General features: G+C 38.7%; 2 protein-coding genes across 3 annotated transcripts; one reads left to right on the top strand and one right to left on the bottom strand.

The window, feature by feature from the left end:
• Positions 1-699: 699 nt before the first annotated feature.
• Positions 700-3,823, top strand: LOC134005557 (uncharacterized). Its single transcript, XM_062444480.1, has 9 exons — positions 700-723; positions 1,714-1,857; positions 1,957-2,034; positions 2,134-2,305; positions 2,393-2,464; positions 2,624-2,746; positions 3,278-3,362; positions 3,461-3,629; positions 3,705-3,823. The coding sequence occupies exons 1-9, from the start codon at positions 700-702 to the stop codon at positions 3,783-3,785; spliced, it is 948 nt and encodes a 315-aa protein (XP_062300464.1). The 3' UTR covers positions 3,786-3,823.
• Positions 3,824-4,734: 911 nt separating this feature from the next.
• Positions 4,735-19,342, bottom strand: paip2b (poly(A) binding protein interacting protein 2B). 2 transcript variants are annotated; one of them, XM_062444792.1, is made up of 4 exons: positions 19,101-19,342; positions 8,159-8,325; positions 7,023-7,205; positions 4,735-6,896 (listed from the first exon to the last, which is right to left on the bottom strand). In XM_062444792.1, exons 2-4 carry the CDS (start codon positions 8,312-8,314, stop codon positions 6,840-6,842), a joined length of 396 nt encoding a protein of 131 aa, XP_062300776.1. In that variant the 5' UTR covers positions 8,315-8,325; positions 19,101-19,342; the 3' UTR covers positions 4,735-6,839. The 2 variants fall into 2 exon arrangements, with proteins under 2 accessions (XP_062300776.1, XP_062300775.1); XM_062444791.1 differs by lacking the exon at positions 19,101-19,342 and adding an exon at positions 15,451-15,608.
• Positions 19,343-21,107: the final 1,765 nt, after the last annotated feature.

The following is a 21,107-nucleotide window of genomic DNA, read 5'->3' as shown; positions in this document are numbered from 1 at the left end:
TACTGATAAAAAAAGATACGGTAAAACTTTATTGTTCATTTACACACAAAATCTGTCTTGCATTACGCATTCTCCTGCAATCATAACATAAAACATGAAATCTCACACTGAAAAAACATCTGACATAAGAACAACATTGTTGTCGTTGCCCACATGCTTCAGTAAACAGTCTCAGCGTGTGTAGGTGTCTGCAGTTCATACATGAGTGGGTGTGTGATAACAGTCTGTGTGTTAGGGGTGGGTTGGGGCCACAGTCTAAGTGTACATAGGGGAATGTATGAATGCAGGAGAACAGCACATACAAACTGAAAATAAAGACAGAATAACAACAGTAAACACATTAGATGGCAGCAGAGCTTTGGACACACTTTACATAAGGGGAAAGTAACCGAACAAAGCTTCACTCTGTATAAGTGATATAATTGTTTTATATCACAGCTGGAAGTCCAAAAGTAGAGAAAACTCATCTTAAACCCCAAAAGAAGACACAGTTTCTTGTTTCCTGCTTCAGGTTTAGCAGTAATTGTGTGTGCTGTGCTGCTATAGTGAATAAAATGAATATAAATACATTTTAATTAAAAACAGTTACTGAACATTCCAGCTGTTCCTTCACAGAATGTGACAGTCTGACTCCTCACTTCAGTTCAGCTTCAATGCTGTGAGGATGAAACTTCACTGAAGAGGAATCAAAACACCATCATGATTCCCTTTAAAGACCTGAAGGTATAAACTGAGATTTAAGTCATTTTTATTCTGCTTTCACATCTTATAGTTGAATTATGCATTAGCGAACCTTGTTTTTTTTGTTACTTTTAATATGTTTTGAATTGAATTGAGGAGGTTAAAAATGTTGTTTTCGGCTGCTGCCGCGGCCATTATAACTGCAGCACACAGCTGCTGACCTTTTTCTCTCTCGTACACTGAGTCTGCAGCCTCCAGGCGAACTCGTCACCCACCACAAACTGCAACAACACGTCAGTCAGCATTACTGCCTCACCCACAACACGCTCATCTATGCCCGTGCATAACAACTGTTTTCTCTCTAGGATTGTTTGTTTAGTTGAAAAAATGATTATCTTCTCACAAGTGTACCACTATAATTCTGTTGTTTTTGACTTCAATAATAGCTCTTGGTAGAATTAGGCTTGTCAACAATGTGGGAAATATGATTAGAGCAAATATTTCCTACTAGAATTTAAGTTTAAGCTCCACTCCACCAAAACTTTCAGCCACCAGTTCTTCTCTCAACTGTGTTTTTCACTTATGATAAAGTGTCATATAACCTTTAAGTTATATCTAGTCTATAGGTGCAGCTATTGCATATGAGCGAGAGGAAGATTGTGTTATTTCCTGACTCAAACGTTACACAGTCCTCACTTTAAGCACAGCTTTGAGGTACTTCTCTATTTCGAGCTACATTTCTTTGACAGCTGTAGTTACTAATTACTTTAATGTAAAATGCTACTTACATGAATTCACCTGTAATTATAATCCATTAATGTTAAGTAATTATTTCACCCTTTTAGCTAATAAGAAATGAATAAAAACTGTTACAAGACTCATAAAACATCACATAATAAATCTTTGAAATTTCTCCGGACAATGAAAGTCACACCATTTTTGACTTTGATACTTCAAGTTTTGCTGATAATATTAATGTACTTTAATTTGAGTAACATTTTCAGTGCAGGAAATTTTGTCTTTTCCTTTCAGACTCCAGGTATGAGGCCCTGGGAGAGATTCGTCACAACATACAGTAGTGACTACAACCCCTTCAGTGAGCGCCTCCTACAGGACAACCAGCTGAACTTCAGAACTGAAGCCAAACCTGCTCTTGCATTTATCAACCCACCACAGGTTGGATGGATTAATGAATGGATGGATGTATATACCAACTGAAGCATTAACCGATCCATAGATTTACTCTCTTCCTTGTTGACTGTGTTGTTTTCACAGACCAAACGTGAAACCTGGCCTGTATTTTATCGATACATCTACAAGACGACCAACAACACCTACGGCTCCTTTTCACAGGTGAAACGCAGCGACTCACACCTGCAGCAAGTTCATAATGACCTCTGACCTCTGTTTCAAACTAGTTTCCTTACACTCCCCTCACTCTTTATCTCTCAGCCTCCCACTTGTTCCCTCAACCTCGCATCCTCCCCTCCATTCGGCATTGTCTCTCCTGTGTCTGAAGTGACTGGAGATGTCGGCTGCGGCCTGAGGGAGGCCAGGAGGGAGACTGGGCCTTTACTTGTGGAGAAGGGAAAAGGCCATCTGCACTGTGTTTTTGGTGGAAATGGTAAAAAAAAAAAACTCTTTCTGTATAAAACGGGCAAACAGCTAAACAGACAGCATTGATATTTAAATCATTTTTTTCTACCGACAGCAAATGTGTTGGAGCAGCGGGAGGCAACAGACGAGTCACAGCAGAAGAAGGTTGACATTCTCTACGAGGAAGGTGAGACGGCTGCTTTCGCTTCAGGAATGTTGTAGCTTTGCTTTGTGGTTTAACTGGTTAAAGCTGCCGTTTTTAACATACCAACCAACCTTTGAAGTGTATGTTACCTGCCAAAGTGACTTATTTTTATAATCCCAATCTATACGTGTGCACTTTTAGGTGTGATCGTGTTGTCGTCTCATGTGATTCCGGCCTGCTGTGAGGACTTCCTCGGTTGTGTGAGAGATTCCAGACTGCAGCAGCTGCTTAACCATCCTGTACCCTCCTCTCCCTTTGTCAAAGGTTAGAAAACAACTGTCTTTAACTGTCTAACCCAATGAATGACCCTTTTACAGTAAGATTTAGGGAATTTACGCAGGTGATTTCACCAGAACATAGTTAAAACCAATCACAACACTAGCAACATTAAATTATCATTATTAGTTATTACCAGAATGAGCACAATGTTCTTTCTCTATTCATATCAAATAATCTATCAACCCTTCTAGAGAACATCTGCAAATAATGACAGAAATGATTAGTCAAAGAAATGTATAAAGACAAAAAGAGGACAACATCCAAAGAAGAAATATGCTCATTCACTTTCCATGTATGTCTAGTAAATATATACAGTCAGGATTCAGTCATCTTAGCTTACCATAAGGAGTTACAAACACCTCTAAAGCTCACTGTGTGATATGTTAAATCTTTGTTTAATTTGCATAAAGTGGAAAAAAGCAAACATCTACTGGAGAGAGCTGAGAGTGGTGCATTAATTCATCTTGAGTCTTAAATTCTAAAATATTTAGAATAGATTTGTTTCCCTGTAAGAAGTTGAAAATTGGGAGACGGGCATGAGACAAGCAGTCGGACAGATAGAGAACAGCTTCCTTCAGCCTACCTGCGGGCAGTGCACTTGGTAAGCCACAAACACACATCTCACAACCTCATCAACACATTTTTTTTTGTCTTTTAATATGTTCCTGGCTTCTTCGTCTCCTTTCTTCTCCCTCTCAGCTACACGTGGAAAACTGAAGGTGCTGATAGGTGCTGCTTTGAGATGCAAACCGAGCCTCCTCACATCCCTCAGAGCAGCACTCTACTAGTACAGCCTACTTTTAACCGCTCAGAGACGAGCAGGAGGACGCCCCTGCTGACGGAGTACCAAGCCAGCTACAGTGCTGGGGTAAGGAGAGTGTCATTGTCTTTATAATGTTCTTATACTTTATATGTCATTTACTACATTTGTGTCTCCTCCTAGTGGGCTCAACCTCCGATCCAGCAGAGTGACTTTCACCATCGTCAGAATCCTCAACAATGCAGATTTCATCCTTCACTCTGAATCTGAACTTTTGTGTCAATAAAAAGCTGATTAAAAAAAAAAAAAAAAAGCATGTCTTTTGTGTCAAATATGACAGTTTAAAGTCCTGCATTTTATCTGTCATCAGGTTTTTATCTGTAGTTTAAACAGTGGCAGAGAAACGCATCAAATAGTCCAAACATCTGCAGGTCAGAGGGCTGCCAGATGCTCACATGAAAAATATTTCGAAAGTAATGTTGTGGTCAGATCTTCTGTGACAAATGGTGAATCTCGTTGCCAAGGAATGTTCAAGCCTCAGGAGCGTCTTCTAAACCTGCATTGAAAATATATGTTTAAAAAAGGGGGAGAAAAAGGGAAGACAAGCACAGATAGGACAGTCTGGTATGAATCACAATTGTTGCAAATTTCTGTCTTATGGAGAATGATGTCAAGTCAGGGACTGAAGAAATCTGGCTTGAGATTGTGTCCAAACGGGACAGGTAACAGGCGGAACTAAACACCCGTAGAAGACATGCTTGACTTCTTACTGCCAGAGAAATGTGAATTTAAAAGACTTTCTGTTGAAAAAGCTGCTGTGAAAGTACAAACTGTTCACGCTTTATTATTTCTTCAGCCAAATGATGTGCTAATATGTAAATTAGAGGAAGAATCAGACAAACGTGTTAACTTTATTCTCCTAACTGAATCCATCTTGTAATGAATATTTAAACTTTTTTGATGTTAACACATATTACCAATATCTCGCAGCGCAGCCATCTGCTGGTAACTCCTGAAAGGTTAAGCTGACCTCTGGAGCTCCCTAAAACAATACCGCAGACCATGTCAAACTACATCTTTACATGTTTTACCAGAGCACTTCCTCTTTATGTTCAGCTCAGATCCTTCATTTGGCCACCAAATAATCGTTAGAATAACCTCAATTGTGCCGTGTGTATGAGTCAAGAGTGCAACAAAAGATGAGAAAACCACATTTGTCTTTAACATCTTTATTAACTTTTTTCATTATTTTTATTTGTAATGAAATTGATACTCTGTGTCTTCTGGACCTCTTTTTGTTTTTTTTTTTAAACGGCTTCTGTCGCCTAACTCAAATAAAATCACCAAAAATGATTTCTTGTAGTACAATCCACCTGGCGGACATTCCTATTGGCTTCACCAGGGTGCCATTCTGACAGCTGTGGTCCAACACCATGTGAGGAAGTTCAACTTTTACCTGACACGTCACTGTCTCTACTGTTTAAGAACACACCTGAGTACTTGGCTGGGCTGAAAAGCTGCGTAGATGGATTGAAGCGCTTTTGCCCTTCAGATGCTTCTAAATTCAAAGAAGCACAAGTGCTCAAGTGTCTACTTAACACTGTTACGGTAAAATGCATGACACATTATTGACACTAAAACCACAAATGAACAGTGGTCTACTTTAATCGTTAGTGTGAAAATTAATGTTCGGATCATGCAAAGTAACTGATTACTGTTGATTAGAATCTGGGTTTCCTCCAAAGCATCTTCACATATACAACCTTTTCCTATTGGCTCACAAATTAACGGAGTTTAGACTTGACTGGGAGGGAGATGCTTCAGGGAAAGCCAGACCTCAACAGGGACCCATGGTTAAAAACATGGAACATGTTTCTACAGTTAAAAAGAAGAACTTCCTCAAAAAAAAGAACAAAAAAAAAAGTCAATCCGTGTCCTTGAGGACGAGGAAGAACAGCAAGGAGGCAATACTGTCCGCCACGTGTTCCATACTGCTTTATTCAGACAGGCTGTGAGAACATCACCTCCCCACGTTTCTTCCTACTATCAGGACTGAATGGACACCACAGGCTACTGTACCCAGTAGAGACACAAAATGCCTCATCCTCAAAAAACATGAAGAAAAATAATAAAGAAAAATAGAGGAGGAGAGGCTATTTGAAAACCTGATTTGGGTATGGACACTTGATCTGATGCTGGACAAACCAAGCTGTTCCAGCTGAGAGAGGCAGTGGCTGCGTTCCACACCAAATACTCCCTGTAACAAAAACCTTTACTACACCTCGTTCTTTCACACTTAACCAAGGAATGAAGCTGTGAACGAAAATATATCTGACTGACAGCACGCTTCAAAAAGCTCTGACCTTCACTCGTGATGACTTGATGCAAGGTAATCGGAAAAAACTCGCACCTCTGATCTAATACAACTGGACAAAAGAGAAACATGGACTTCCACATAAATTGGGAAAATAATTTCTTATCCATGATTACAGCTGTCCACATCTGCTCGGATCACTTCAAAAAAAACAAGCGTGCAGGGAGGGCTGAGGGTGGGCTGTATTTGGTTTGGGACGCAACCGCTGCAGATACAAATAACAACCTGCATCTTGACATGTACGAGAGCTGTGATGTCACAGGGAGCTAATGACATCGTAGGAGCAAACATTAGCGGATTTAGACTTTGATGACTCTGCAGAGCAGCGGCAGAAACCAATGAGATCCCCTGAAATGTTAGTCATTCTATAACCTCACTTGTTGCGGAAACCCTGGATGTTTTTCAATTGGACAGCACGCAAATTAACAAGTATGTGAAGTTATTTTTCAAGGTTTTGTTTTGTTTTGTTTTTTTTAGACTTTTTGGATTAAACTTTTGTCCTGGCATCACTCCTTGGTAGCTGCCTCAGTTCCGAGGGGACATCGATGAAATCTGCGTACTCTGCAAGACATCAACGTGTATTCTGAAATGCAATGATGAGCTAGCGCCCGCTGTAGGGCGGTGCTGGTATTACACCCCTCCCCCGCCCCAGTTCCCAAATGTCCCTCTGTTTACAAGAAACAAACAGGAAATAAAAAGATTAAAGAAACAAAAAGAAAAGAGATAGAAAGAAAAAGAAATCCCCCCACCCCCCAACTGGGCCTGCCAGCACGCCATTGACTTCAAGTGTATTTGTCTGTGTGTGTGTGTGTGAGTTTGTTTGTGTGTGCATGCATGTGTGTGAGAATCAGTGTGTGCGCGGTCGTGGCCGCCAGAGTCTCTGAGAATATGTGAGGACTGCTGTGTGTGTGCGCGTGTAGGCTCCATGGGGGTGAGGGGGACTCCTAGTATTTCTTCCCCGGGACGAACTCCTTCGCTTCGGGATTCAAGATGCTCTTCCTCTGCGGAGATAAGTGATGAAAAAAAAAGTAAGAATGCATTCATCTTAAACTCAAGTCTGAGTGTTTCTAAATCACAGGTGAGATTTAAACATGATTTCATTCTGAGTTCCAGCCTTTTCAACTCACCGCCACTTCCTCCAGGTTGCTGTGGTGATCGGAGACCGACAGGCCGTTGAGCTGCTGCTGCAGCTGCCCCACGCCCTGGTTGTTGAGGTCACGCGAAGGGATGAACCAATCCTGGTCCTCCTCCTCCAGCATTTCCTGGAAGCAGCGCTCCAAGAACTCCTGCTCCAACAGCTCCTCCTCCACCTGAGATGAAGAGGGAGAGGAGTCAGAGATGAGTGACACAACACACGCAGAAAAAACTTGACAGGGGGAGGGTGGGGGAGCCTGTATATGTATATATGAGAGATTATTTGCATAGCAACTAAGGTGGGAGGTTAGTAATGTGGTGGTATTAAAACATGTGACTCATCCAGCCAAGCGAGAGAGAAAAAGACCTGCGAGGTCGAGCTGGAAAAGGTGTTAAATATCAAGGGAGCGTTTTCTACCTATACATCATAAACTTTCTAACTCAGTGATTGTGTCTGAATAATTTCAGATCCGCAGGGATTAAAAATAACTGTCTCAGAAATAAGGGAGTGGACAGGAAGAGTGTAAAATAAAGGAGAGGAAAAAAACGGCAACGGGGCAAGAAAACTGGTCGGTTAAACTCTTGATGTTATCAGTCGTCAGCTACTCTGAGAACCTGTGGAGTGGAAAACAAACGAGAGAGGAGGGGGGTGGAGAACTGCAGGAGGAGAGATAAAATGGCCGACCTGAATGTATAGGGGGGTTAAAAGGAGAGTAGAGGGAGACAGGAAGAAAAATGAGGGGGGGTGAGTTTTGAGGTGAGAGTTATGTGTAAAAAGACACAATGGGGAGGTTAAAATTAAAAAAAAAAAAAAAAAAAGTTGAATAAGCATCAGGGGCCGAGCTTTTAAAATGACTTATTTGTTCATACTTTAACACATTAAACAAATATGGAAAGACAGGAGTTTACTGCTCTGGAAAGTTTGAAAAAAAAAAAAGTCTTAAGTCCTCATAATATTGTCCAAAATGAGTTGACTAGTGGTAGAACAGAATATGTAGGTATGTAAGAAGACAAAATGAGACAGCGAAAAGACAGAGCGAGGAAAAGTCGGGACAATTTAAACCAGTTAGACAATTAAAATCAACCCAAAAGTGTCCATACTACATGTATGAGTGAGACAGACACACACCTGTCTGTTATACTCTTCCTCATTCTCCATCCACATGTATTCAGCGAACGGGTTGGCGTCGTTGCCCTCTCCTGCATGCCCATTGGCCACCGGCTCCTTGCCCTCCTTCCCTGGAGCTCCTCCTCCCGGTGTCTTGGCCACCTCTGGACCGCTCATCTCAGCCGGCTCTGCACCACAAAAGAAAAAAGACAAAAAAATAAGACTTTTTTGGTCAAAAATAATGGAAAAAGTATCCTTACAAAAGAACTAACTGAAGGTATTTTCAAATCACTTATTAATGGCTCTCAAAAACTAAAATTTCATCATACTTTTATCTTTTTATCATACTCTTATCAATCAATCCAACCAACTTTCTTTATATAGCACCTTTCATACAGGTTAATATAGTTCAAAGTGCTTCACAGTTCACTGATAAGCTGATAAGACAAAACAAGTGTGGACTGAGGACGTGATAAAGAAAACAACAACAACAAAAGAAAAAAATTACAAAAGAAAAAAAGACCGATGCACACGAGAGAATAGTAAAAATGTTTGGTTTCTTTTTCATTTTTAGGATATATAATAAATTTAAACTTAAGTCAAATAAATAAGAAAAAATTAAAAATGAGAATAAGAAAATAGATTAAAAATAAATTAAAAAGACAAAAAATAAACATAAGAGATAAAGTTTAATAAAAACAAGAGTAAGACTAGGCTAAAAATTTTTAAAAACATGAATAAAATATATAAGCTAAAAATGATAGAACGATAAAATAAAACAAAGCAACATTTTTAAAACATCAAAACAAATGAATTAAAAATAGAATAAAAAGCCTATAAACCATTCTAAATAAAGAGGCAGTCTGAACAGGTTGGTTTTGAGATTACTTTTAAGTAAGGGCAGATAACTTCAGCTTAACTCCTCTTCATTACACCACAGCTGTGTCTTATTGGCGGTTAAGTTTACATCGTCTCCTCTGAATGGAGGCTTCGACATGTCGGCCCGGGGACCAAACTGAACAGATTAGTGGCACTATCTCAATTAGATTTTAGCTACAGCTGGCAAAGTGCTCCCACGGGTGGGAAAAGTCTTCATTGAGCCTCTTTCTGCTTGTAAACAATAAAAGCAGCAAACAACCATTTCCCAAATCTCCTGATCAGAATAAGAAACAGACTGAAAACTGCAACACCAGCTGTGAGTGATCCTGCTCTCTCCACCCTCTTTTATATATAAAAAATAATAATAATAAAGTTCTTGCTAAACACTTTAAATGAGTCTGAAGGCTTAATAGAGTCGTTGGACTTTTTACTACTGCAGTTTTCCAGTTTGGTGAATTGCAGTGCGGCTTTAAAAGGCCACAGTGTGTTATTATTAACCACCAACACACACACACACTGACCCAGATTAACATCATGAAGACATACAGCACCACTCCCAGACAAACACACACCCAGTGTTAAATCAGTTAACTTAAGTTAACAGAAAAAAGAAAACAAGAGTGCAGTGTTGACATCCTCGTTTCCACAGCGGCTTCAGCATGTTTGCAGAAAGTCAAATAAAAATCTAATCATAGTCGAGGATGGCAGGAGCAGAAAATGGGAACAGACAAAAACGGTGCACATTAGGGCAGAAGAGGGGCATTATTAGAGGACGATAATTAGTCAATTTAGTCTATAAAACATGAGAAATAAGTGAAAATGAGCATAATAATTCCTCAGAGTCTTTGCATTTACTGAGAAAAGCAGTAAATCTACATTAGAAATGCTGAGGTCGTACTAAAATATAACCATTAATCAATTATTAAATTTATAGCTGCAAATTAATTTCCTGTCTATTTTACTGATCAACTTTAGAGCTTCACTGATTGGTCGATCAAGCCGTCATCTAAGAAACTTTGAGTGAGAAAAAAAAAAAACACTCATAAAAGGTCAAAGCTCTAGGTTTGTGTGCCGAGGGTCACGCGCCTCTTTCATTCATTCATGTTGCAACGTTTTGCACAAAAAGGTTATGTGACAAAACATCAACTGCGTCAATCTATGATTACTCACTGGCCTTTTAACCAATCGCTTCTGTAGAGGGCTGCACCAATCACAGCGACACATTGCTCAACATATGGGAATTCCTGTTAGAAAACTCTGAGGTGGATGTGCATCAACATGCAGCGTTACAGAGCTGCTACAATGGAACCAGAGGTGGTTGTGTTATTAATGCAGTATTTATCACATTGCTATGAATCAGACGTTTGTGTTAGCCGGACATTATTAAATGAGTAAACAGTGAGTCATTGTAGGTTATGATGCCACATAATTTACTTGAGACTGCAGCACACACACACACACGTAGGATTTCAATCAACAGGTATAATAATGTTATCAGGTGTGTAGTTTTAATGTTGATCTTTCTGCACCAACTGCAGTTATTTTGTTTGTGGTTCATTATTTTTATGTTCTAGCTGCTACTGACCTCTGAAGTATTTCATCATACACTTTCTGACTAAATTATTAGACGTGGTCCCTGGATGTCTATTCTCAGTTCAAAGAGCTTTCATCTGCATGTAAAAAAGCCTCCAACCTCACGTGCACCCGTTTAACGAGGGACATTTCATAAATCAGGAAAATACTAGAGCTGAAATTATATATTATTTTCATTATCCAATCATCTGAAGACTTTTTTGTCAAAAAATTGTGGGAAAATGCCTGTTATTTTTCAAAAAACATGCTTTCATATGTCATGTTTTGTCTGAGCAGCAGCTCAAAATTCAAAAGGACATTTAGTTTAAAATCATGCCTGACCAACCAAAAAAAGGGAAAAGAAAAATAATAAATACAGAAGCTGCATGCAGCAAATTTTTGGCACCTTTAAAAACAAAAACAAAAAAAAGAAAACACCCCTCTGTACACACCCACCAACCAGGAGTGAATCCATTCACTGAGGGGAAACCCACAGAGGCACTGAAAAGGAACCTATCTGCAACTATAAATCAACATGTCCTTCAGTGGAGCCGCTCGGAGTCTCCCTACACTGAGACTGTCTGCTTACATGTGACATTTCCTGCTGATCCTTGAGCTCAGATTGAATAAGTGATCACATAACGAGCACATCCACTTTTATTTTTATTATTACCTGGCCTTCTCTGTGCTGCTGGATTTCCTGGAAGCTGCCATGAATTCCAATCAAAAACAAACTGTATATAGTCGGGGACAGATTGAGTATTGATTGTGTATCCAGGCCTGTAACTTTTTACAATAGGACAGGCCATCTACTACAGAAACACAGAGACAGGCTTGTCATAATAACACGATCCTGCTGATATAGAATGACAGAAAAACTTGGAAAAGTTGGAGCTGAAATGCTGAGTGATCCAGATCATTATCATTTTGATCAACTGTGAAAGCATTTTACTTAGCTTCTTTCTCCCTGATATAAAAACTGTGACTGTGCTTAAATGCAGGACAGTCTGATAGAAATGTAATACTTCCATATTCAGGTATTCTACATTTAATGAAAAATAGGGGGATGATCAGACATGATTATTTACTCCTGCTAGGATGAGACATGCCCGCTATGATGACATAATCCTCAGACTGCCTGCCAGCTCCAACAGACTTGTCATGACTCAACTGCGGCCTCACAGTAGGGAGAGAGAGAGAGAGACAGAGAGAGAGAGAGAAAAAAAAAAAGAAGAAAAAAAGGGGACGATCTCAACCGAGCAGCTCACTCAGCCCCCGGGCTCAACCTGATGCAGACGCACCATTGCAATGTTTGACTTGGGGAGGATTGACTTACATTCACAAACTGCTGGCACCTTCACTCATATGATGACCTGATTTCAGATTCGGGACGTTATGTGACTTTGACAACTGGCTCCTGATGTTTCTGTCTCCGTGACAAAATCAACATCTGCGAGCAAGCGAGCTTGACCCGAGGCAGAACGCTATTCACAAGTGACGGTGTGGACACGCCGTCCTTCAGAGGAGTTCAAATAAACATGTGTTATCTAAGTAGGTTAGCAGACTGAGAGTAGGTGTGTCTGCCTGGTAATAAGCTGTCTGTCCGTCCTTCACAGGGAGTGATAATGTCCATTTTAAAGCCAAATAATGAGAACAGGAATGAATGTAGAGTGAGCAGGTGGGACAAAACGCTTTGGGGAGAAAACTAAAAGCCTGCATTTAAATCTCCACTTGTGAGCGAGGCGCCGGCATGTTCAAAAGAGTTTAAAGCCTGCATGTGCCGATGTGTGAGTGTGTCCCTGCTCACTTTTACTGCAGTCTATAAAGTGTTATGGTACGACACTGATTTTTTATAAGCCCATCTCTACTCTACTGGATGCTTTTCAAACATTGCACCGCTATCGAGGTGTGCTGCTTGTCAGGTATTCAAGTTAGAAAGGAAACTATGAAGTTAACATAATAAACATGTCAATTAGAAATGTAATGTTGGAGCTCAAATGATGATTTGAGTCATTTATCAAGCTAAAAAAATGCCACAGTCTGTTTCCAGCTTCTGAAAAGTAGGGATTTTCAGTTTTACTCTATCATATCATTTTAAATCAAGTATTTTCTTTGATTATTTTCTCAGTTATCTATCTATAAATATATCTATAAAATATTCTTGTTTTGATTTGTCCAGGCAAGAGTCAAACACCTAAAATATTCTGTTTACAACTAGAGAAATAGAGAAAAGCAGCAACTCTTTGCATTTGAGGAGTTGGAACTAGCAAAATCTTGGCATTTAGGCCTAAAAGATAAAAAAAAGTTCACAAAAAAACTATCAAAATAGTTAGATTATTTTTCTGTCCATCAACTCATCATTGCAGCTTTGGGCTCAACTTGGGCTCTAAACAAATAATTTAAAAAAAAAATGATGACCAGCAATTTTCACCTTTTTCTGACATTTAATTTAGTTCTGTGATTGAAAAAGAATAAAATGAACAGTTTAAGCAAAAAGAAAAATACCAATAAAGTTGCATCACTTCAAAAAGTATGAAAATCCTTTAAACTAGAAATCATCATGTGACTCCCAGCATTAAAATCAACCTCCCAAAAGCTGCCGAGAGTCACAGCAAACAGCCTGGGCTCAGACGACACAAGGGGGAAAAGAAAAAAGGGAAAAAAAACATGAATAAGGAAAAGTGGAGACGGCAAGCACAGTGCCATTATGTGCTGCATGAAGCACTTAACATGTTCGTGTTGCATAACCATGTGTTGGTCACCATGTAATATTTAGTTAGTGAGGCCTCGGCTGGCCCATCCTCCAGGGCTGCAGGCACAGAGTGATTTAATCCAGTTCGATGAGGGTGAAGGATAAACAGTGGAGAGGTACAGCGCTGGTCTGCAGCACGGATACACAAAAATAAGAAAACAGATTAACTCTAGCTCTGTGTAAAATGATGCGTTACGTGATCTGAAACACCTCCCGTTACACACGGGTTGTGGACTGATTGGAATATTTTGTGAATGGGTGCAGCTGATGACCACTCCTCCTCACACGTGGCCTCTCTCAGCTCAAATGTAGCCTCCTGCTAAACGCTAATAATCAATATTCACTTTGCTGCCTTGATTATGTTTTATGTCATTGCCACTCGTTGAAATGAATTATATGTTCTATTCTATGTTATTTTGCATGCATGTCGCTCCTGAAGACTTAAATACTTGTTGTATGTGAGGATTGTATAACACGTTAAACAACTATGCACACAAATGAGATCACTGATGGAAATTTCCAGTCTTCTTCACATGTAATGAGGTGAACTTTTCTTAAAACTTGAGACAAATTACAAAATTTAAAACAGATCTTAAAGCAAAAAATGCCAAACTTTCTCTCGTTCCAGATTCCCAAATCTTATTTCGCTAGTTTATCCGTTTTTTGTTGTTGTTGTTTTGTTTTGTTTTTTAAATCATTGTAACTTAAATATCTTCAGGTCATAAGACCCTTAGACAAAAATATCTGAGAAAGTCAAAATATAATTACTTCTACTTTGACATTTTGATAGACCAAATTTTATATTTTCCACAATTTCAATACATCATTGTACAAAGTACTTCACTGTTCCTAACTTGTAAAACAGGAGGATTTGCTTCTTTTCTCTTTTTTTATTTAACTGTGAACTCAATAATCTTGGACATTTTTGAAACAACGGACCCTGGCCTCTTAAAAAACTGGAAAAGTTTCACAAGGATTGACCTTTTACAGACAAAAATTTGAAATGTATCATTAATTAATGATATTAGTTGAAGCCCATACATTTGTAAAAAATGTTAACATCTAACATTTCTCAAAGTTAGGGACACTGTAGGACGTTAAGATATCATTTTAAAACTAAAAAAAAAATCTCTTTATAAACTGCTGAAATTAATGATAATACAATTAATAAGTTCTGCACTTTTCAATCATTGTGAAATTCAAAGTGTGCCAATATAAACAGAACACAATACAAATAACAATATTAATAATAATGATAATAATCCGAATAGAAAGGATTTCCGGCCTTTTAAAAAAAAGAAAAAGAGTGGGGTCTGAACTGCTCTCAGCTGGTTAGCAAGTCTGTGGGATAACAACAAAATAGGCTTAAACTCAACTCCCATTACTCCATTTAAAAGGTCATATATTAAACTCCATGTGTGAAAATGTAGTCGGTCTGCTGAAGTGTTTTTTTGTCTTCATATAATTTGTTTAAAATGGCATTAAACACGACCATCGATTGGGACGCGTGTAAAAAATAAGTCTGAAATACAAATATCCAATCTGAGAACAAGTATAAATAGGTTTATGCAACTCCATCAAGTGTACATAATAGGTGCTTTAAATCGCTCCACAACACATTATGTAATGTGTGTACATCCATCTAAAGTAATGGGGGCTACGTGGATGCAGCCTGCTAACACCTTCACGGAGCTCAGGCCTACCTGGAAAGTTGGTAAATGGATTTAGTCGAGGTAAAGCTCCAGTGGCTGGCTGCACACAGATAGAGATACATGGCTGTGCTGTCAGTGAACGGGCCTAAATGATAGCAGCAACAAAGGGTGGACGGGCTGGGTGGCTGCTAACACTTATTACCGTCAAACTCACGACACGCGCCGACATGAAAAACCAAATGTACCGTGTATAAAATAAAAGCTAACCAGTTACAATACCGACACCGTGCAGCGAGGTCAAACTCCTTCCCCGTTTTTGATGCGTGGGGCTAAACAAAAGTCGGCTAGCACGCTGTGCTACAAGCATGGCAGCATCTCTGAAGCAGGTCAACAAAAAAACAAGCTGCGCTCCGGGGATTACAGCAGCTTTACACAACGTTTTCACACGGTAAAGTTACCTGGCATTGTGCTGTCGGCGTTCGCCTCAAAGTGTCACGTTTACACAGACTTGTTTCAAGTTCACCACGAAGTGAGAGCGTGTTCGTCGTTTTTTCTCCGCTGGCTGCTTTTCTCTGTCCGCTGCTGCTGCGATGCAACGTAGCTCGAGTTAGCTAAGTCCCGTTAGCCACCTTGCTAACGTTAGAAAGCTGGGCTCGTCACGTGGTCTGATTATGGTGCATTCAGGTGTTCGCAGGAATGTAGGGAATTACAAAACTGTTCTAGCTCTTCGAGTTTATTTGTTTGTTTTGTTTTAACTCAGCTCAATTTTTCATGAATCATTTTTTTAAACGCAAAGCCATTTTTTTTAGCTAAATACCTATATCAACTATCAAACCATACCTGTAACCTGTAAAAGATTTTCATGTATTTTTAAATCTTCCTCCCTGTGTTTGTTTACAGTTATGTAATCGCTGGTAAATACTTGAAGATCCCTTCCAGGCATGTATTAATGCATACAAATATACTCTGTTTGAAACAATGTGTGTCTTATGTGTTTTTAACAGAAAAAAGTGTAATGTAAATCAATTCTACTATTAAAATAACAATCAATCATGTTGAAATTAAAGAGTGTGTGAAAACAAAATATAGGGAGTGATAATCGATCATACACTCTGTTTTGGAAACCACATATAAGTCATCCAAAATCAAAAACGTCTAAATCCATTACATTATTATCTAAAATGAAATATGTGTTGAACCAGAAATCCAGAACCTTCTTTTATGGTTACATTACTTACTGTGTGGAGGTCTGGCAAAAAAACCATCACAAATCAAATTTTTATACTACTGAAGAGACCTATAGAACTTAACACCTAACAGATTATTATGAACCAACAAATTCACTATTTATTAACTTCCATACTTTAAAAATTCTGCTATCTAAAACTGCACAAATAATGTACAAAGTTTAAAAAAAAACAACTTCCTGACTGTCTACAAAATCAGAGACAGTCAGTTTGAACTCAGGGGAATATGTTTTAAAAAACATGGGCTAGGACAAATATAAAGAATAAAGGTGCAACTGTTAAAGGGGTTAATTTATGGAATAACTGTATAGCACTTTTTGTTAATAAAAAAAACAAAAAACATAGTAAATATAAAACTGAGGTATGAACATTATGGTGAATGAAAAGTTTGATGTTTGTATTTTGGCACTATAGTTTTGTACTGTTTGTTTTCTGTATGAGTTAAAAGTGTAAATGAATGTAATAATAGCGTGCACATGAGAAGCAGGACATGCTCGTGCCACTTAGAGGCCTGGATGTCTCATAATAAGATATAATAGGGAAAATGATACTCACTAATTTTCCAGTTGCTTGCAAAGGTTTTAAACATTTGACACATTTTTTTAACAGCTGCTGTCTTGCCTTTATCTTAGTACAATTACTTACTTTCTCAAAGGAAGCATTTTGCAAACCAAGCTATGAACGATCTAAGCTCAGATGTCTTCATTCATTTAGATACTAATCTATGAAGCGAGCAGCAAATACCCAGAAAATAAGAGGATGCTGATTTCTGTTCGAAGGCTGACTTGCATTATCGCTGATAAACAGTTAAGCGAGGGCAGGCTTACCACAGCACATGTGGAGAGCGCATGAAGAACAAATATCATTTTCCAAAATACTGTCAGACAGAACAGATGCTTGTTTATTGTGCTGTAAAATATTTGGCTCAAACATTGATGCGTAGAAGCAGACATCTTGGCCCGGATATGGAAGTAGCTACACCAAGACATCTGGTTATATCCCACATTATTCCCATTCCTACCACCCCACCCCTGGGGCTAATAGTGAGTGCAGCGTGATTAGATGATGAATCCCAAGACCGAACATGGTCCAGCTCTGCTGCACTGTGAGCAGAAAAACACAGTAAATCATTGATCCTTTTTCCTCTGCTAAAGATACTGATGAAAAGGAGCCAGTCTGCTTTTTTCTGTTTCTGAAATGTGGATAGTGGGTTTTTTTCTCCTTCTCACCACCAACTAAGAATAGTGCTTATCATATCTTATCATGTCCACTTATTATGAAATGTCAGTAGAGCTGCAACGCTTCATTTATTAGTTGCCAGCTATTTAATGAATCACCGTTAACAGGTAGTAACCAATGTGGTTAACCACTGTCCCATGTGTGGAAATAGCCACATACAGAAAACCACCTGTTAAATTATAGACCCTACTGTTCATGACTAAACACATCACTATAGCTGTAAATAACTATTATTTTGATTTTATTATTCCTTTTTTCCCCTTTTATTTAGTCATAGCAGGAAAGTTATAAGACACTTCTTAGGGCATTTTCACACTATGAACACTCACCATACCCAATCCTATATATCCATAACTAAATAAATTATATTAAATATTGATCATTATTAGCAGTCCAGTCCAAAAAGTAGGTTTACTAGCACTCATTCAAAAAGTTAATACACTAAAAGGAATAAATATGAATTATTATATATTTTTCCTTGTCAATTCATCTGCTCTTAATAATGGTTTATTTGTTTAGTCCATAAAATTATAGATTAAAAAAAGAAAATCACACATTTTGTAAGTCCCAGTCAGGGTTTTGAAATTGAATTTTTTTTGTCCAACCAACAATCCAAAACCACAAATCATTCACAGCGAAATTAGACAAACACAAAAAGAGAAAGAGAAAAGCCATAAATAACATAATGAAGTTTGAGCCAGTGAGTGTTTGGCAGTCTTGCTTGATAAAAGACATAAATGATAAATCACGTTTTAATATTGTCACTAATCCTTTTTCCGTCCATCTCGTAACTGGTTAACATCACTTGTAGTTTTTACCGTTTGCTCCTGATTGATGTGTGCGAGGCCAAGAGATCAAATGCAGACACAGCTTCAACTTAAAGGGTCACAGACCTACACAAATTGGATAATAAATGACTTAACTACTGTAAACGATCAAACTGTTTCAACACTACAAATCGAGTGTCGAAAATCGGGGCTCAAAATGGGTACCTGAATGCAGCACGTGAACAAACATCCCTGAAGCTCCTCCACCACCACTTCCACTACTCTTTCTTTCTTCAGTCTCCTCCAAAACACAAATGCCTGCGTGGCTTCACAACCAAAAGCTCTTTTGTCGATTATTCACTGATAATCCAGCCAGTCAACACTTTGATTGACTTTTAAAAGATGAAGAAGACTGGTTATTAACAAGCTATAGGATCTGTTGTTTAAACCAGGGTGTTTATAACCCCACATATCACTGATCTAAGTAAAGATATATACATCCAGCATGAGGGAACTGCAGATTTTCATGACCTTGGTGGTGCTCACGCGTTGTAGTCGACTATCTCTATTGCACAGGAAGGCTCCTAAGTTGTTTCACCACATTTCACCACATAGTAGACTCATCTTTTCAGACTGATATTGAAGGTTTTGAGAGGTGAAACACAGAAGGTAATATTGGCCTACTGTGAATTTTGGTGCTGCAGATTAGAATAACATCGAGCATAAAGAAAGTAGGATAAGTTAATGAATTTTCTTGCTGCTAGGGAGGTCTTACTTTTCTTTTGTTTTTCTTTCATTCTTTAGCAATAACCCAGCTTCATTCTTTTACTCCAATAACAATAACAACAGACTCACCTCTCAACTTCAGTGCAAATGGGGGGATCTGCAAACCAGCTGTCGTGGGGGGAAACGGTCCTTTCCGGTCCTTTTTCTCCACGCAGCGAAGAAATACTTCTATAAATCCTCGATATACTAAACAAACACGTGTCTACTTTGTCCGTTTGTTCGTATTATTGACTAAAAACGAATAAATCTGCTGTTTTACTGCCTAAAACGTGAGAGGGGAGAGCAATACGTCGTGGTCGCGTTTGTCCAGCTGTACACGTCACCCATTGGCTCGAGTCTACGTCAGTCGCCGCTTTCTCGCGATGCCATTGGTCAAAATGATCACATGTCCCACCTTTGCCTCCCCATTCACGTAAGTAAACAAAATATAACACATTTTTCCTCGCCGTCCTCTCTTTGTAATCAATATAAGCGGTTAATATTTGACAAAGCGGTTACGTTAACTAGGTTTCATCCATCTTTAACAGATGAAGGTCTAGTTTCTTATGTGTTTAGACTATTAGGAGAGAGACAGCGAGTGAACAAGACGAGAATAAAAGTAAGAATCTCATGTGAGTGTCAACAGTGGCGTGCACAAGCTTTTCAGGGGCGAGGACTGCACCAGGTTGTGCCACTCAGTTATTTCAATTAGATTACATCACATTACAACATAACCATTAAGTGAGAGCGTGTTACTGTGTGGTTCATGTTGTAAACTGAGAAAGTGCATGTGTACTTTTTAGTTACCTTTTTTTTTTTATTAGGAAATGGAGCCACAACTTTTTAGTATGCAGAAGATCAGATGTCTTTTCCTCCATATGGTTAGGAGTACTTGTGAATTCTGAACAGCAGTAATGTCTGGGTTTTTCAATTCAATTTTTTTTTTTTTTTTTTTACTAGGACAATCCACTCAGTAGGCTAGCGAGACTGACGCAGGGCAGGTGTGGAGGGAAAAGTGTGATGGGAAAAGTAGGCTCTCTTAAATATGTCACACTAACATATTAAATGTAAAAACATACAGGTAAAGCCAGCATAAAGACAGACAGACTGATACTGTTGGATCGTTTTAGCATCTATAGATATTTACAGAACATCCACCTTCTGGTCCACCTACAGATTCTCCTTCAGTCTATCCGTGAATATCAACAGAGAACAGATCGATAAACACACAGGGCATCAATGGCAATGTAAGAGCATAACTCAGGTTTAAACAGTGGCATCTTTTTATTATGTTCTTCTTCCGCTCAGTCCAGACTTGACGTCACGGGGAGGAAAAATGCTGAGGGTCTCTGGAGGACTGATAATGGCAGCAAAGGAACATCGAGGCAGACTGGAACAGAACCATAACAAACAAATGCTTTTCAAGGACCGTCACGACTTCTTTTTGGTGCTGGTCAGGAAAGAGAGATCACATGAGAGAAGTTTGAAGAAGAGGAGAGGAGAAGAGAAGAAAGATCTTTCACGCTCAATGAGTTTCCCAGATTTTATGGTGACATTGTGCTTATATAAAAAGATGGAAATCTCTCTAATGTGAGTATGCCTAGATGCAATTTCAATTAAATTTGCTTTTTCACTAAATGACTGATTCAAATTAGACTCAGTGTGATTAATCCAAGCATGGAAAATAGCAGGAGAGACTGTGCCAATACTATGAATGTTTTATGCTTTTCGCTCCTTCACAGTAACTTCCTCTTTTGCATCAGATTATTTTATAGCTTCTACTATGACTCTATATTTTTGGTCAAAGCCAAATGTCTCAGTTCCACAGGTTTCTTTTTTGCAGGTTTGGAGAGTGTAGTCTTAAAAAGTGTTTGGTATGGGGAACCTCACATGTACTGTATGTGGGTGAGGATTGATAGTGGAAGTGTGTGCACAAAAACAGATATTAAATATTCCATATTGACTCTTTTTAATACTTACATGTCAAACACAGTCAAGCACAGTTTGTATTAATATGTTGAGAAAGGTGAAATGTTTGGGGAATCTTACTATTGTGAAGCTGTACTCTAAATTGCAAGTAATAGAAAATTGCACATT

Source organism: Scomber scombrus, chromosome 23 (assembly GCF_963691925.1).
Source record: "Scomber scombrus chromosome 23, fScoSco1.1, whole genome shotgun sequence".
Taxonomy (NCBI): domain Eukaryota; kingdom Metazoa; phylum Chordata; class Actinopteri; order Scombriformes; family Scombridae; genus Scomber; species Scomber scombrus.
This window is presented reverse-complemented; position numbering and strand designations above follow the sequence as displayed.